The 18992-nt window shown below is 43.1% G+C and overlaps 1 protein-coding gene and 1 long non-coding RNA gene across 2 annotated transcripts; one reads left to right on the top strand and one right to left on the bottom strand.

Annotated features, from left to right (window-relative positions):
- Positions 1–1901: 1901 nt before the first annotated feature.
- Positions 1902–2434, top strand: LOC124670107. The gene is made up of 2 exons (XR_006992415.1): positions 1902–1999; positions 2124–2434. It is a non-coding gene; the product is annotated as an uncharacterized LOC124670107 (long non-coding RNA).
- A 371-nt stretch (positions 2435–2805) lies between these two features.
- On the bottom strand, positions 2806–6690 carry LOC124675428 (lecithin-cholesterol acyltransferase-like 4). The gene is made up of 11 exons (XM_047211503.1): positions 6245–6690; positions 5782–5873; positions 5451–5569; positions 5093–5228; positions 4954–5005; positions 4576–4676; positions 4288–4470; positions 4050–4207; positions 3669–3723; positions 3507–3560; positions 2806–3412 (listed from the first exon to the last, which is right to left on the bottom strand). The coding sequence occupies exons 1-11, from the start codon at positions 6477–6479 to the stop codon at positions 2993–2995; spliced, it is 1605 nt and encodes a 534-aa protein (XP_047067459.1). The 5' UTR covers positions 6480–6690; the 3' UTR covers positions 2806–2992.
- Positions 6691–18992: the final 12302 nt, after the last annotated feature.

Below are 18992 nucleotides of genomic sequence, written 5' to 3' on the forward strand. Positions count from 1 at the left end.
TTTTTTTGAATTTTCTATCATTTTCTTTTGTATTTTACAAACCAAAAAAGGCGATCCACGGGGGGAGGGGGGTGTGCAGGGTGCGTGGGAGTAAAAAAACTCGGAAAAACCTTTAGTCGCGGTTGGGGACACCAACCGCGACTAAAGGGGTACCTTTAGTCGCGGTTGGTGTCCCCAACCGCGACTAAAGGTTTTTCCACCGGCTTCACCCTTTCATAGCCCTTTAGTCCCGGTTGGTGTTACCAACCGCGACTAAAGGGGTACCCTTTCGTCTCGGATGGAGCATTAGTCACGGATCGCCTCCCGAACCGCGACTAAAGCCCCCTTTAGTCGCGGTTCGAATATTTCCGGGACTAATGGGGGTGGATGGAAGCCTCTTTTTCTACTAGTGTACTCTATGTTACTACCTTCATAGGGGTTAGTATCATAGATGTAGTAAGTTATAGACTCATCTTACCTTGAAATGTGTGATGTGATGGTAACATACTCCCTCCGTTCTGATTTAGTCTACATCCTAGAAAAAATGAGACAAACTAGTATTGCATTTATTAGTACTACTTAGATATGTGAACAACCAATCCAAGCTACATTGAAAATAACAACAACCAATAAAGAGAGCAAAATCACTTCGTTTTCAGTGTTGTTGTTGACTAAAAGCTAGAATGTAGAGTATTTCAGAACAAAATTTGGAGCTAGAATGTAGACTATTTCAGAACGGAGGGAGTAGCTAGTTACCCATAGCTAGTTACCCATAAGCATGTCATCAAAATGCTTAGTTGGCATTACATGTTGTTGATGTTACTACCTATGTTACTCCCCATTTTGAGTAGTCATAGTGTGTGGTATTATAGAGTAGTATCATATTCTTCTAAACTTATTGTTTTGAAGAATCTCAATACAAATATGTGTACAAGATCTATTTGGCATTAACTTTCTCGTAATGTACGCTATGATACGGTATCCACCTATGTTACTCTAATTCTATCTCTCCTCCATAATTAGGTGTCACGTCAGCATTTTTTGTGAGCCTGAGATGCGTGATACTACCTAAAATACTAGCACTATGGCCAGCCTTAAAATTTGAGATGAAGGAAGTAAATGGAGAAACATTTCATTTGGAAACGCGTGCTGAAAATATGTCGCTGAGTTGATGGTAGGGCCATGCATGGTGAACCGAACCTAGCTGTTTGAATGGCAACGATCATGGAATTTGACCGTCTAGCTTGGAACTGGACGCACGAGAGGCTGGGAAACTAGCAGGAATTATTGGTGTCGTTCAAAAGGCACTACTCTGAAAACTAGGAACACCAACCTTCACCAACTCTGAAAACCTTGGAACCCGATTCGTTTGGAACTTCTCGGCGCCGTGCAGTGGAGCAGTTCGAAAGGGCGGCGAACCCGAAGCAGAGCGAGTCCGGCAGAACAGGCTAGAGACGTCCAAATGGAGACGAGCGGAGGTTCGATCCACCATGCACGCAAACGTGGACCCTTCTCCTTCTGGGTGACGCCTTCAACAAATCAACAAACGCGTTTTTTAGAAGACGATGTAGAGACTAAAATAGGCCGCCGTCGCCGCCGTACGTAGACCCTTTGAATACTTGGATAGTGTGCCTGCTCTCTCTGTCTCTTCTCTCATACGATTACGCGCCTAAGTAATCCTAAAATAGCCTAGGAGTACTGCAAGAGTATGCCTCTGGTGTTATATATAGGGCAATGGCCCAATAGAACATCACAAAGTCGAGAGCAGAGTAGCAGACAGAGCACCCACTGCAGAGCATTGCCAGCTCTGCCTTGCCAGCACCCTAGTTCTCTTTGTGAACTCGATCGAGAGGAGCACCATGAGCTACCCGCCACCGGGCACCGCATACCCTCCGCCGGGCCAGGAGGCCTACCCGCCGCCGGCGTACGGCGCGCCGCCGCCTGTCGGAGCCAACTACCAGCAGGCCCCGCCGCCGCAGGACACGAAGGACCGTGGTGGCGACGGCTTCTGGAAAGGATGGTACGTGGTATCAAGAACCCAAATATATAAGCCACTTCAAGATTATGTCCAGCGCTCTCTGTTCGTATCCTTCTAATCTGTGCGGTCGATTAACTATGTGCTTGCTATGTTTTGCGATCTGCAGTTGCGCTGCCATCTGCTGCTGCTGTCTGCTCGACATGTGCTTCTGATCGACACCAAGCCCAATTCTTGGATGATCTACTCCAAGCCCAACTCACATGCAGCTGCTCACAATTAGTCATCGTTGTTTCTACTACCGTATTTGTGGTGTCAGAGTTGGGATTTGTAGTAGGATGTAGACCTGGGTTTTGGCCTTGGCTTAATTCCGTATCACGATATTGTTCATCAGCATGTAGCTTGAATTGGTTGTTTATTGTTGGCGGTCTTTAGTTTGTTGCCATGAACTGAATTGGATTTCTGTGAGTTGTTTTTCAACATCAAGAGGATCTGTACTATTGCCATCATCAAAGAAGAAGAAATATTACTGTATGATTTAACCAGATGAATGACCAATGTAAGAACATAAACTCCAAAGCACAGAAAGCTACTTACGGCAAGGCCAAGGACGACAAATGTCAGAGACGGCCAAAAGGATCACTACTTTTCAACATATCTGGAACTTACAGCTTAAGAAATGAAGTGAACTGTGGTAAAATAATACTAATACCCGGCAGGCTGACATAACCAAACCAATAATTTAACTAAAGCTGAAGCAACACAGGACAGTGCTCAGGTATTCTCATCGCTTGGACCCAACAGAGCAGTAAAATATGAACATTTCAACCAATAGATAGACAGTAGCAAGGTGAACAAGCTGGTACCCAACCTTATTATTATTTTCTCCTTCGTGTTCGTAGCCAGTGCACATTGTGCTTCCAAGTTCGGATATTTACAAGCAGTATACAGTATTTACATAGAGATTTCCAGACCTTGCCACATCGTATGTGCATCGACACTTTACAGTATGTGCTGCTGGCCTAGCTACATGGCAGGTCAACCATGGCTGACTCCGACAGCCCTGACTTCCACATGCTGTCGCCCTCCGCTCTCCGGGTGGACGACCACTGTGGCCTGCGCCTCATCCAGTGAGCCCTCTTTACCCTCACGAGACGCGGATAGCGTGCTAACCATCGCAGGGAGCTCGGCTGATCTCTTGGTCTCATGGCCGTTGTCCGTGTGGGAGATGATCTCCCAGTCCTCCCTGACCGAAGTAACGTCCCCACGTTTCTCGTGGTGCTTCTCGACCTCGAAGATGGTGGGGAGGATGACGTAGTCGTTGAGGGGGTCGTAGAACGGGTCAGGTTCACCGGCATGCAGCCAGTGCTGGACTATCCGGAACACATGGTGGTCGCACACGATTCCTCGGTGGTCAGCTGCGACCCCAATTCTTGCCACCGCATCAAGGCCATCCGCCTGACAAAAGAGATGACGATTTTGCTCATTTTCCTCAGCCCATATTTCCTTTGGATGCTCAGTAAGAAACAAAAAAGTAAAAAGAATAGCACACCTTTGCTGATTCTGCAGGGACTGATCCATCACCATCAACATAGACGAATTTACCCTGAACAAGCACATCATAGTTCAGACACAAATTAAGTGAGGCTATTTGGTGCTCCAGAAAGCCAAAAGTTTGGTATAGAAAAACATAAAATTTACCAAAAGAACTAACCTGAGTATATAAGAGTTGACTAAGCTTTGAAACAGGATGCTTTTTGCTCCCGTAGCTGCAAAGATAAGAGTTTTCAAACTTAGCATACACAACTTCAGGTTATATGCCTTGATTTGTATAAAAGGCATCATTACAAACAGGTATTATTTGACCAAAAAGAGTGAGAAACAATAGCATGCTTCGGCAGTACTTCTGAACTTGCTTTACTAAGCAGCACTAGCTTAATAACATGCTACTGTAGGCTGGCAACATCTGGTCCATTCTTATTTCTTGACTAATCCATCAGTGCACCAAACTTTAGCGGAACCGATGGAAATTCTAATCAGCATATGGACAAAACTAAAACAAAAAATAAAACTAAGTATCACGATAGTAAAGTACCAAACAGTATGAGCAGTGTCGTAATCAATCCCGTAAATATTGTAGAACTTCACTGATTTTGGAAGCTTTGCCTGACATAGAATATCTTGAGTTTCCTTTGCCCATCTTAATATATCCTCATTAAGGGGCAAAGGAATTTGATTTCCATCATAGGTGATCTGTGATGAAAACTTAATTGTCAGGAATATAAGCAGCAATATATTAAATTATACAAGGAAAAGAACTGCAAAAGACTCACCTCATGCTCGGAAAGAGCCTTTGCAATCATCTTTATTGATTCAGCTGGCCCATATGACTCTAGTAGGGCACTTTTCTTGCCATTATCATCCAGCCTCTCTCTCCAGATCTGTAGCAGTGGAGTCTCTTCCCAGTGGTAGGTTGAGCTAGCCAACAACTCATAGATTGATGGGCATTCAATCAGCTGAAACAGAAAACCTACTTTCAGTTCTTCCTCGAAAGGCAATATCATTGTGACCACATAAACAGGTGCAGTAGATGAGATAGATGGACAGGCTATCAAGCATACCAGTTGCTGCATAGTCCATTTGGAAATGAAGAAATTTGATTGCCATCCTTCCACAAAGGACATTCCGTTCAGCAAACCACTATTTATGTACCCAGGCGCACCTGTCATGAAGTAACAAGTTTCTTTGCCATGTTAAGTTACTCGAGATCATGATTTAAGGTAGGTCAGGTACTGAAAATCGTAACAGAATGATCAATGCAACTGGTGAATAGTTGCCAGTGATAAATCAATCATCGCACGATTGGCAGGTATTCCATGAAAAATGATATAGTTATCAAGCTTCTACTGTGGCAAAGGAGAACATCCAATAGATACTTCAGGTTTATTTTATGTTGAAATAAGAGGACACGAAAATTTATAAGCTCAAGTGACTCATACCTTGAAATGGTGCAGCAATTGCAATCCAACTTTTTACATATTTTTCAAAGACCTATTGAAAGGAAATCGTGTTATTTAGGAATAAGGCAGCACATGACAAACTTCAGCAGAAGTCCAAAATATAATGAGAAGCACTCACATCACCATGAAGAGACATGAAACATTTAACAAGCAATCCTCCCATTGAATGTGTAATTAGATTGATCTTTTTCCCTCCAGAAGCTGTGTATACTGACTCCAACTTTCTGGAGAACTGGTCAAGTGTTTCTGAAAGCCTGCAGAAAACAAGGATGTCAAACCGAGGGAGGAACTGAAATCACTATATTATCTGAAAGAACGCACAATGCAACAAACATGATGTTCTATAAACTGAATATCATGCTCGTTTCAAAAAGCAAACAAAAAAAACCCTGAATATCATGATTTTTGGCAGAAAGCATATACAAACTGTAAGCAGGGCAACATATACGAAAAAGAGATAGAAATGCAAAATTTACCTGTTACTTTGTCGGAAATCGTATCCAAATCCAAACAGGGTTTTCCCCTCTTGATATCCCCATTTAATCATTTGCACTATCATGTCATGATAGTAGTAAACACTGTCATCACCAATAATCTGCAAATTTAAGAAAAACGGCAATTTAATATAAGAAGAAAACAGTGATTAATTTACTACTAATAGTGGTAGAGTGTGACAGGACTATAAATCCATCAGATGATATATACAGTTGTACAAAAAATTCTGTTTTACTACCGCGGAAGGTCGTAAGTAAATAAATAACAAAGGTGATCTTTACTAGGCAGTTGAAAAAGAAATCGATTTGTTACCATGTCTGGGTCCAATGTGTCGATGGCGTACAATCCATACCTGTCCTCAGGGACAGCGATGGTTATTTTTTCATCCACGGAAACGGTTTTGCCTGCTCCATACAATAGTTTGACATGAGGAAAGGATATGATGTACCGAATCAGCACTAACATAACAATGAGAAGGAACAAATTCAGTGAATCAGCAGTTTGATAGTGGTACGACTTGTTCCAAGAACTAATGAAAATATACATACAGCAAAAACATGAATTCAGATGGATTATCCTGATTGTGTTCACCAATCCAAACAGATACGGAGTATATCGATTTCTATGAAGTATTTGTTTCTAATCAACCTTAGCTACCATGCAATATAACCAAGCTCTCACACAGCTATAGACAGTCTGAAGCCATATCTTAGCTCATTGAATTGAATAGCCGACAGACAGTAACAGTAACAGCGGGTGGTTTTTGTGGTCATACCAGTGGCGGCATCGAACTTGGCCCAGAGCTTCTCGCGGCACTCGTGGTCGGCGGCGAGGATGCGCACCCAGACCCGCTCCTTGTTCCCGGCCTCGTCGACAGCCTCGAGGATGGAGCCGCCGATGCCGGGCACGAGCAGCACCGGGTCGAGGTTGGGGTCAATCAGCGGCACCTGCTCCTTGGCGACCCGCAGCCACAGCTCGATCGCCCGGATCAAGTCCTCCAGCACCGCCATGCCCCCGGTCACCAAATCTTGCTCCCGCCCTGAAACGCCTCTCAAGCCCGCCCCCCCGGTCGTCAGATGAGCTTCAAGCGCGCCAAGCCGGCGAGAGCGCGGGGGTTTCCCGCCAGATCGAACTCCTCTTAGCTCGGATCGGAAGGTGGTGGCGTGGCGTCCGGGGATGGCCGGAATCTGGGCGGCGCGGCGCGAAGCTATATGCTTTGTCCGGAAGGGATTTGGGAGGCGTGAGGGTTTCGCAATCCCGTTTCCGTACGTTAATCGCCGACGGAACGGACACGAAGCAAGCAACGGTTCGACGCGGCCGGCCCAGTCTGTCTCGCTGACAGGTGGGCCCAGCTTAGGTGGTCCCAGTTGTCAGTGGGCCAAAGTGATGTACACGGCTCGGGCTCTGGGAGGTTGTCGTTTTTGTACGGCTAAGTATGCGGCGACTGTCGGGAACACACGTTCCGTTGACCCTACGTGTCAGTGGCAACGTTTTTTTTTTCTTCGTGTGGATAACACATGCTTGTTGAACGAGAACAGAAAATCGATGAAGGCAACAAGAGCACAATCGATTAAGTTAAGCATTGGAATTATAATACTCCATCTGGCCTCTGCGACAAGTATTTATGGTCGGAGGAAGTATCGAAAATGAGGAGATAGATCGTCCTCGAGAAATACAACATGACATACTAACTTAGTTTGGCTTTGTCTCATTGTATAAGTTGCAGTCAAAGACTCAAAGTTGTGTTTTCGTCAATTCTCCAGGTTTTGCTCACTTAATAATACTTGGAAGTAGAGATAATAATGGAGAATCTTTTCATGTGCTCTAAAAAAAATATAAGTATAAGGTCTATTGTGAAAGATGCTGGAATTTGGCCTTGGGCCTTAGCCCAGGTTCCAATACAAATTCTACAATTCTCTTGGCTCATATGTGAATGGCAAGTGGTGGGACTAAAGTTTAATCTCACATTGCTAGTTGGAAGAGAGTTAGATTGGTATATAAGGTGGGATGTTCTAGTCCTTGTAAGTGAGTGAGAAGAGAGAGGGCCCTCGCACACTCCTCCTTCATCGCCGCCCGCCTCGTCACGACACGGCGTGGGTTGCGGGAATCGCCGGTTTTTCTGGATCGTCGACTCGGACGTAGGCTTTGCCCCACGACCTTCCCAAACCGCACTATATAAGAGCGGACGTGAACCCTAGCATGTACGGCGTGCACTGAGCGGTGGGACAGTAGGTTTTCGGAACCCTGCCTCTTGTAGAAGTGTATGGGTGAGGGGCAATCGGACTCTTGGGGAGCGCTTAGGCGCGACTACTGGCAACACGACGTCGTCTGACGAAGATTTCTTCCCGAATATCAACAACATCTTCGGCAACCTCAACATGGCCGACAACCAGGATGCCGCCAACATCACCGTTGTCGTTGCTGCTGTCGCCAACGCTAGACGATATGCGTTTATGTCGTCCTTATTTCAGATCTTGCTAGAGTTTCTAGTACTGCTATTTGGAGTAGATGCGGTAGGTTTATCTTTCCTAGATGCTATCTGTTCATCTACTCTGTTGATCTGCATGATTAGTTCATCTGCTATTTCTGTAGTCGTGATTTGTTAAGTATTAGTTCGGATTAATTCATATGATAATTTGCGTATATTTTCAGCAATCCAAAAACCTGATTATAGGAAAATGAATTCAAGTGGCATTGCCGCTGCTACTTGGCCGCCTCTCTTTGATGGTTCGCACTATAAGAGGTGGCACACGAGAGTAGTCATATGGTTTCAAAACCTGAACTGCGATAGCGCCCTTCTTGGCAAACCTGAGGGTGATGTTACTCTTGCTCAGGAGAAAGCTTATAAGAAAGTCAATGCCATGTTTAAGACGGCTCTCTTCAGTATTCTTGTGGACAACATTGTTGACCCGTACATGACTTTCGAGCATGGTAAGAATGCGTGGAATGCACTCGAGGCCAAATTTGGGGTCTCGGATCCTGACACTGAGTTGTATGTCATGGAGCAATACTATGACTACGAAATGACTTGTGAGCACTCCATTGTTGAGCAAGCTCATGAGATACATTCACTTGCCAAAGAACTTGAGCAGTTCAAGTGTACCTTACCGGACAAATTTGTGGCAGGTGGCATTATTGCCAAGCTTCCTCCTTCATGTAGGAACTATAGTACTTCTCTGAAACATAAGAGACAAGAGTTTTCCGTTTCGGATCTCATTGGGTCTCTTCATGTGGAAGAAAAGGCGAGAGCAAAGGATACACGTGCTCGAGAATTTGAGGGAGGATCTAGTGCCAATGTGGTATAGAAGAAAAACTTCCACTCCCACAAGTTCAAGAACAAGAACAAATCTGAAGGAAAAGCCAAGTTTGATGGCAAGAACAAGGCCTCACACTAAACCAACTTCAAGAAGAAGACTGATAATAAGAAAGGGGCTTGCCACGTCTGTGGTGAGCCCGACCATTGGGCCCCTAATTGCCCTAATCGCTTTGATAAGTGTGGGAACGGCAGCAAGACTAATAATGTGGGCATTGATGGCGATACTGAGATGAAGGACGTTGGGTACGGTATTTTTCCTACTGTCCTCTCAGTATGTAACACTCATTATTGGTGGATTGATACGGGTGCCAATACACATGTATGTTCTGATGTTTTCATGTTTTCTTCTTATCAGGTCGCAAGGACTTGCTCCGTGCTGATGGGAAACGGCTCACGTGCTTCTGTTTATGGTGTTGGTACGGTAAATCTGAAGTATACTTCAGGGAAGACCATCGAGCTGAAGAATGTGCAGCACGTTCCCTCCATCAAGAAGAATCTCGTCAGCGGGTCACCTTTATGTCGAGATGGTTTTAAGTTGGTTTTTGAGTCCAATAAAGTTGTAATTTCTAAGTGTGGACAATTTGTTGGAAAAGGTTATGAGTGCGGAGACTTGTTCCGCTTATCTTTATCAAACTTATGTCTTGTTGACTGATACGTCTCCGACGTATCGATAATTTCTTATGTTCCATGCCACATTATTGATGATATCTACATGTTTTATGCATACTTTATGTCATATTTATGCATTTTACGGAACTAACCTATTAACAAGATGCCGAAGAGCCGATTCTTTGTTTTACTGCTGTTTTTGGTTTCAGAAATCCTAGTAAGGAAATATTCTCGGAATTGGACAAAATCAACGCCCAGGGTCCTATTTTGCCACGAAGCTTCCGGAAGACCGAAGAGTCAACGAAGTGGGGCCACGAGGTGGCCGGGGGTAGGGCGGCGCGGCCCCACCCTTGGCCGCGCCGACCTGTCTCCTGGGCCCCTCGCGACGCCCCCGACCTACCCTTCCGCCTACAAATAGCCTTCGTCGCGAAACCCCCGATGCAGAGAGCCACGATACGGAAAACCTTCCGGATACGCCGCCGCCGCCAATCCCATATCGGGGGATTCGGGAGATCGCCTCCGGCACCTCGCCGGAGAGGGGAATCATCTCCCGGAGGACTCTACGCCGCCATGGTCGCCTCCGGAGTGATGAGTGAGTAGTCTACCCCTGGACTATGGGTCCATAGCAGTAGCTAGATGGTTGTCTTCTCCTTATTGTGCTTAATTGTCGGGTCTTGTGAGCTGCCGAACATGATCAAGATCATCTATCTGTAATTCTATATGTTGTGTTTGTTGGGATCCGATGAATAGAGAATACCATGTTATGTTGATTATCAAATTATATCTATGTGTTGTTTATGATCTTGCATGCTCTCCGTTATTAGTAGATGCTCTGGCCAAGTTGATGCTAGTAACTCCAAGAGGGAGTATTTATGCTCGATAGTGGGTTCATGTCTCCGTGAATGCGGAGGAGTGACAAGAACCTCTAAGGTTATGGATGTGCTTGTTGCCACTAGGGATAAAACATTGATGCTATGTCCGAGGATGTAGTTATTGATTACATTACGCGCAATACTTAATGCAATTATCACGTTGTTAGCAACTTAATACTTGGAAGGGGTTCGGATGATAACTCGAAGGTGGACTTTTTAGGCATAGATGCATGCTTGGATAGCGGTCTATGTACTTTGTCGTAATGCCCAATTAAATCTCACTATACTCATCATAATATGTATGTGCATGGTCATGCCCTCTCTATTTGTCAATTGCCCAACTGTAATTTGTTCACCCAACATGCTGTTTATCTTATGGGAGAGACACCTCTAGTGAGCTGTGGACCCCGGTCCAATTCTCTATACTTGAAATACAATGTACTTGCAATACTTGTTCTACTGTTTTACTGCAAACAATCATCTTCCACACTATACATCTAATCCTTTGTTACAGCAAGCCGGTGAGATTGACAACCTCGCTTGTTTCGTTGGGGCAAAGTACTTGGTTTGTGTTGTGCGGGTTCCACGTTGGCGCCGGAATCCCTGGTGTTGCGCCGCACTACATCTCGCCGCCATCAACCTTCAACGTGCTTCTTGGCTCCTACTGGTTCGATAAACCTTGGTTTCATACCGAGGGAAAACTTGCCGGCTGTACGCATCACACCTTCCTCTTGGGGTTCCCAACGGACGCGTCGCTGTACGCGTATCAAGCTCTTTTTCGGCGCCGTTGCCGGGAGATCAAGACACGCTGCAAGGGGAGTCTCCACATCCCAATCTCTTTACTTTGTTTTTGTCTTGCTTAGTTTTATTTACTACTTTGTTTGCTGCACTAAATCAAAATACAAAAAAAATTAGTTGCTAGTTTTACTTTATTTGCTATCTTGTTTGCTATCTCAAAAACACAAAAAATTAGTTACTTGCATTTACTTTATCTAGTTTACTTTATTTACTACTGCTAAAATGGGTACTCCTGAAAATACTAAGTTGTGTGACTTCACAACCACAAATAATAATGATTTCTTATGCACACCTATTGCTCCACCTGCTACTACAGCGAGAATTCTTTGAAATTAAACCTGCTTTCTTGAATCTTGTTATGCGAGAGCAATTTTCCAGTGTTAGTTCCGATGATGCTGCTGCCCATCTCAATAATTTTGTTGAACTATGTGAAATGCAAAAGTATAAAGATGTAGATGGTGACATTATAAAATTAAAATTGTTCCCTTTCTCACTAAGAGGAAGAGCTAAAGATTGGTTGCTATCTCTGCCTAAGAATAGTATTGATTCATGGACTAAATGCAAGGATGCTTTTATTGGTAGATATTATCCCCCTGCTAAAATTATATCTTTGAGGAGTAGCATAATGAATTTTAAACAATTGGATACTGAGCATGTTGCACAAGCATGGGAAAGAATGAAATCTCCGGTTAAAAATTGCCCAACCCATGGACTGACTACTTGGATGATCATCCAAACCTTTTATGCGGGACTGAATTTTTCTTCGCGGAACCTATTGGATTCAGCTGCTTTGGAGGTACCTTTATGTCCATCACTCTTGGTGAAGCAACAAAGCTTCTTGATAATATGATGATCAATTACTCTGAATGGCACACGGAAAGAGCTCCACAAGGTAAGAAGGTAAATTCAGTCGAAGAAACCTCTTCCTTGAGTGATAAGATTGATGCTATTATGTCTATGCTTGTGAATGATAGGACTAATATTGATCCTAATAATGTTCCGTTAGCTTCATTGGTTGCTCAAGAAGAACATGTTGATGTAAAAACTTCATTAAAAATAATAATTTCAACAACAATGCTTACCGGAACAATTCTAGTAACAACTACAGGCCATATCCTTATAATAATGGCAACGGTTATGGTAATTCTTATGGGAATTCTTACAACAATAATAGGAACACACCCCCTGGACTTGAAGCCATGCTTAAAGAATTTATTAGTACACAAACTGCTTTTAACAAATCTGTTGAAGAAAAGCTTGGGAAAATTGATATACTTGCTTCTAAAGTCGATAGTCTTGCTCTGTGATGTTGATCTTTTGAAATCGAAAGTTATGCCTAATGAAAATCATCATAATAAAATTACTACTACAGCAAATGCCATCCAAGTTAGAATTAATGAGAATATAAGATTGATGGCCGAATTGCGTGCTAGGTGGGAAAAAGAAGAAAATGCTAAAGAAGATTATATATCTAAAGTTTGGACTATTACCACCACTAGTAATGCTAATGCTACACATGTTGCTGCACCTCCTACTATCAATGGCAAAATAATTGGTGTTGGCAATGTTTCTACTTCTAATGCAAAGCCTGCAAAACTGCCGGAAACTGCTAAAACTGCTGAAGCTGCTTTATGATAAAGCTGCTTGAAATTTTTTCCAACATTGGGGATGATGATCCCATTGCTTTAGATTATAATGGTTTGAATTTTGATGATTGCCACATCTCTTAAGTTATAAAGTTCTTACAAAAACTTGCTAAAAGCCCTAATGCTAGTGCTATAAATTTGGCTTTCACGAAATATATTACAAATGCTCTCATAAAAGCTAGAGAAGAGAAACTAGAACGCGAAGCTTCTATTCCTAGGAAGCTAGAGGATGGTTGGGAGCCCATCATTAAGATGAAGGTCAATGACTTTGATTGTAATGCTTTATGTGATCTTGGTGCAAGTATTTCCATTATGCCTAAGAAAATCTATAATATGCTTGACTTGCCACCATTGAAAAATTGTTATTTGGATGTTAATCTTGCTGATCATTCTACAAAGAAACCTTTGGGGAAAGTTGATAATGTTCGCATTACCGTTAACAATAACCTTGTCCCCGTTGATTTTTTGTCTTGGATATTGAATGCAATGCATCTTGTCCCATCATATTGGGAAGACCTTTTCTTGAACTGTTGGTGCTATCATTGATATGAAGGAAGGTAATATTAAATATCAATTTCCTCTCAAGAAAGGTATGGAACACTTCCCTAGAAAGAGAATGAAGTTACCTTTTGATTCTATTATTAGAACAAATTATGATGTTGACACTTCGTCTCTTGATAGTACTTGATACACGCTTTCTGCGCCTAGCTGAAAGGCGTTAAAGAAAAGCGCTTATGGGAGACAACCCATGTTTTTACTACGGTACTTTGTTTTATATTTGTGTCTTGGAAGTTGTTTACTACTGTAGCAACCTCTCCTTATCTTAGTTTAGTGTTTTATTGTGCCAAGTAAAGTCGTTGATAGTAAGGTTCATACTAGATTTGGATTACTGCGCAGAAACAGATTTCTTTGCTGTCACGAATCTGGGCAAAATTCTCTGTAGGTAACTCAGAAAATTATGCCAATTTACGTGAGTGATCCTCAGATATGTGCGCAACTTTCATTCAATTTGAGCATTTTCATTTGAGCAAGTCTGGTGCCTCAATAAAATTTGTCTTTACGAACTCATTACTGTTTTTGACAGATTCTGCCTTTTATTTCGCATTGCCTATTTTGATATGCTCGATGGATATTTCGATTCCATTGACTTTCGGTAGCTTTGTGCAATGTCCAGAAGTGTTAAGAATGATTATGTCACCTCTGAACATGTATATTTTGATTGTGCACTAACTCTCTAATGAGTTGTTTTGAGTTTGGTGTGGAGGAAGTTTTCAAGGATCAAGAGAGGGAGATGATACAACATGATCAAGGAGAGTGAAAGATATAAGCTTGGGGATGCCCCGGTGGTTCACCCCTGCGTATATCAAGAAGAATCAAGCGTCTAAGCTTGGGGATGCCCAAGGCATCCCCTTCTTCATCGACAACATTATCAGGTTCCTCCCCTGAAACTATATTTTTATTCCATCACATCTTATGTGCTTTGCTTGGAGTGTCGGTTTGTTTTTGTTTTTGTTTTGTTTGAATAAAATGGATCCTAGCATTCATTGTGTGGGAGAGAGACACGCTCCGCTGTAGCATATGGACAAGTATGTCCTTAGGCTTTACTCATAATATTCATGGCGAAGTTTCTTCTTCGTTAAATTGTTATATGGTTGGAATTGGAAAATGATACATGTAGTAATTGCTAAAATGTCTTAGATAATGTGATACTTGGCAATTGTTGTGCTCATGTTTAAGCTCTTGCATCATATACTTTGCACCTATTAATGAAGAAATACATAGAGCATGCTAAAATTTGGTTTGCATAATTGGTCTCTCTAAGGTCTAGATAATTTCTAGTATTGAGTTTGAACAACAAGGAAGACGGTGTAGAGTCTTATAATGTTTACAATATGTCTTTTATGTGAGTTTTGCTGCACCACTTCATCCTTGTGTTTATTTCAAATAGCCTTGCTAGCCTAAACCTTGTATCGAGAGGGAATACTTCTCATGCATCCAAAATACTTGAGCCAACCACTATGCCATATGTGTCCACCATACCTACCTACTACATGGTATTTCTCCGCCATTCCAAAGTAAATTGCTTGAGTGCTACCTTTAAAATTTCTATCCTCTACCTTTACAATATATAGCTCATGGGACAAATAGCCTAAAAACTATTGTGGTATTGAATATGTACTTATGCACTTTATCTCTTATTAAGTTGCTTGTTGTGCGATAACCATGTTCCTGGGGACGCCATCAACTACTCTTTGTTGAATATCATGTGAGTTGCTATGCATGTCCGTCTTGTCTGAAGTAAGGGAGATTTACCACCTTTATGGTTAGAGCGTGCATATTGTTAGAGAAGAACATTGGGCCGCTAACTAAAGCCATGATCCATGGTGGAAGTTTCAGTTTTGGACACATATCCTCAATCTCATATGAGAAAATTAATTGTTGCTACATGCTTATGCATAAAAGAGGAGTCCATTATCTGTTGTCTATGTTGTCCCGGTATGGATGTCTAAGTTGAGAATAATCAATAGCGAGAAATCCAATGCGAGCTTTCTCCTTAGACCTTTGTACGAGGCGGCATAGAGGTACCCCTTTGTGACACTTGGTTAAAACATGTGCATTGCGATAATCCCGGTAATCCAAGCTAATTAGGACAAGGTGCGGGCACTATTAGTATACTATGCATGAGGCTTGCAACTTGTAAGATATAATTTACATAACACATATGCTTTATTACTACCGTTGACAAAATTGTTTCTTGTTTTCAAAATCAAAGCTCTAGCACAAATATAGCAATCGATGCTTTCCTCTTTGAAGGACCATTCTTTTACTTTTATGTTGAGTCAGTTCACCTATTTCTCTCCACCTCAAGAAGCAAACACTTGTGTGAACTTTGCATTGATTCCTACATACTTGCATATTGCACTTGTTATATTACTTTACATTGACAATATCCATGAGATATACATGTTACAAGTTGAAAGCAACCGCTGAAACTTCATCTTCCTTTGTGTTGCTTCAATGCCTTTACTTTGAATTATTGCTTTATGAGTTAACTCTTATGCAAGACTTATTGATGCTTGTCTTGAAGTACTATTCATGAAAAGTCTTTGCTATATGATTCACTTGTTTACTCATGTCATTTACATTGTTTTGATCGCTGCATTCACTACATATGCTTACAATAGTATGATCAAGGTTATGATGGCATGTCACTCCAGAAATTATCTTTGTTTATCGTTTTACTGCTCGGGACGAGCGAGAAACTAAGCTTGGGGATGCTGATACGTCTCCGACGTATCGATAATTTCTTATGTTCCATGCCACATTATTGATGATATCTACATGTTTTATGCATACTTTATGTCATATTTATGCATTTTACGGAACTAACCTATTAACAAGATGCCGAAGAGCCGATTCTTGTTTTACTGCTGTTTTTGGTTTCAGAAATCCTAGTAAGGAAATGTTCTCGGAATTGGACGAAATCAACGCCCAGGGTCCTATTTTGCCACGAAGCTTCCAGAAGACCGAAGAGTCAATGAAGTGGGGCCACAAGGTGGCCCGGGGGTAGGGCGATGCGGCCCCACCCTTGGCCGCGCCGACCTGTCTCCTGGGCCCCTCGCGACGCCCCCTGACCTACCCTTCCGCCTACAAATAGCCTTCGTCGCGAAACCCCCGGTGCGAAGAGCCACGATACGGAAAACCTTCCGGAGACGCGGCCGCCGCCAATCCCATCTCGGGGGATTCGGGAGATCGCCTCCGGCACCCTGCCGGAGAGGGGAATCATCTCCCGGAGGACTCTACGCCGCCATGGTCGCCTCGGAGTGATGAGTGAGTAGTCTACCCCTGGACTATGGGTCCATAGCGGTAGCTAGATGGTTGTCTTCTCCTCATTGTGCTTAATTGTCGGGTCTTGTGAGCTGCCGAACATGATCAAGATCATCTATACTGTAATTCTATATGTTGTGTTTGTTGGGATCCGATGAATAGAGAATACCATGTTATGTTGATTATCAAATTATATCTATGTGTTGTTTATGATCTTGCATGCTCTCCGTTATTAGTAGATGCTGCGGCCAAGTTGATGCTAGTAACTCCAAGAGGGAGTATTTATGCTCGATAGTGGGTTCATGTCTCCAGTGAATGCGGAGGAGTGACAAGAACCTCTAAGGTTATGGATGTGCTTGTTGCCACTAGGGATAAAACATTGATGCTATGTCCGAGGATGTAGTTATTGATTACATTACGCGCAATACTTAATGCAATTGTACGTTGTTAGCAACTTAATGCTGGAAGGGGTTCGGATGATAACTCTGAAGGTGGACTTTTTAGGCATAGATGCATCGTTGGATAGCGGTCTATGTACTTTGTCGTAATGCCCAATTAAATCTCACTATACTCATCATAATATGTATGTGCATGGTCATGCCCTCTCTATTTGTCAATTGCCCAGCTGTAATTTGTTCACCCAACATGCTTGTTTATCTTATGGGAGAGACACCTCTAGTGAGCTGTGGACCTCGGTCCAATTCTCTATACTTGAAATACAATCTCTTGCAATACTTGTTCTACTTGTTTTCTCGCAAACAATCATCTTCCACACTATACATCTAATCCTTTGTTACGAGCAAGCCGGTGAGATTGACAACCTCGCTGTTTCGTTGGGGCAAAGTACTTGGTTTGTGTTGTGCAGGTTCCACGTTGGCGCGGAATCCCTGGTGTTGCGCCGCACTACATCTCGCCGCCATCAACCTTCAACATGCTTCTTGGCTCCTACTGGTTCGATAAACCTTGGTTTCATACTGAGGGAAAACTTGCCGTTGTACGCATCACACCTTCCTCTTGGGGTTCCCAACGGACGCGTGCTGTACGCGTATCATTGACCACCAAAACCCACCGGCGAGCAGCGATGGGCAACACGTAGAGCCGGGAGGCTCCCAGGACTGCTGGTGGGCCCTGGTCCCTCGGGCGACGGCCCGGAATGCTCCGGCACGCACGTCCGATGCTGGTGCAAGGGCGTGCCACCTGACCTATACCTGGTCAGGAAGGTGATGGATTGCTTCGACTAGTTCCTGCATGGCATACACGTAAACATTAAATACGAGCCTCGATCGGCTCTCACGTTATCCTGTGAATCGGCTCATGGAGCCGATCCACCCATGATTCGTATTGGATCTACGATAACATGGTGGTCCTGCTTGATCAATACTAAGCTAAAACGATCTACGATGATTTAGGGTTTTCACCACACAACCGGAACATCTTACACGTAATTGAGCCTGGCAGGTACGAAAGATGACGGAAATTCAACCCTAGAAAAGGCCTAAAAACCAACATGAAGTTGATCCTCGGAACATCCCTTCTAGGATCAGCAAACCGTACCTCACGCCCTACTGGATCCTTCAACCCGTTTGCAAGGCCTAACCATATGGATATTAAACTAATCCTTGAAGAACAAGGAATAATCGTAACAGATCGAATCTACTGAATAAATTCTAAGCAAGGTGCTGTCCTTACACCTAAGACAGGTGTAAGGACAGCTAGATATCTAGGGATAGCAAAGCTAAGCGAATACATCAAGTAAATATCGATGCAAACCCTAACATATCTATGATAATGGTGTTTCTCGCCATCAAAAAGGCTTCAGTACGAGCAACACATGAACAACGAATAAACAAGATACTGCCTAGATCGCAAGATCTAGGCAGCATAGCGCTTACCCGGAAGAAACCCTCGAAACAAGGGGTGGCGATGCGCCTAGATTGGTTTGTTGTGAACGTGATCGTCCTCCTTTCTCAATAACCCTAGATACATATTTATAGTCCGTAGACTTTCTAACTTGGGAATAATCCCAACCGTGCACGAGCTAAACTCTATCTCTTAATTCTAACCGACACGTAACCTACTATAATTTACAGATATACGGGCAATCTAGCCCAAACTCTTGCACGAGGCCGATTCATGAATATTTCCCGTGTATATTCTCCAAGCCCATCTCAATCACGGCCCACCTCCTGACTTGGTTAAAATCTGGTGATAACACATGCCCCCTGGTTTTGGCAATGATAATTCCAAAACCACTGCTATTTTCTTCGTAGGGTCATGTCGTGGCAGAGCAGAACCGTCGCAGTATCCTTTCATCATGATGCCTTGCCTTCTCAACTTCTCTGTACGATTTGACAGTTTTTTGGCACCACTTCCTCGGAAACTGCTGTGGCATTAAATCTCCACTATATCCTCTTTATTTAACCGCGCCGAACAGTTCGCCTCTTCATCCCCTTG

The sequence above is a fragment of the Lolium rigidum genome, chromosome 7 (assembly GCF_022539505.1).
Source record: "Lolium rigidum isolate FL_2022 chromosome 7, APGP_CSIRO_Lrig_0.1, whole genome shotgun sequence".
In the NCBI taxonomy this organism is placed as follows: domain Eukaryota; kingdom Viridiplantae; phylum Streptophyta; class Magnoliopsida; order Poales; family Poaceae; genus Lolium; species Lolium rigidum.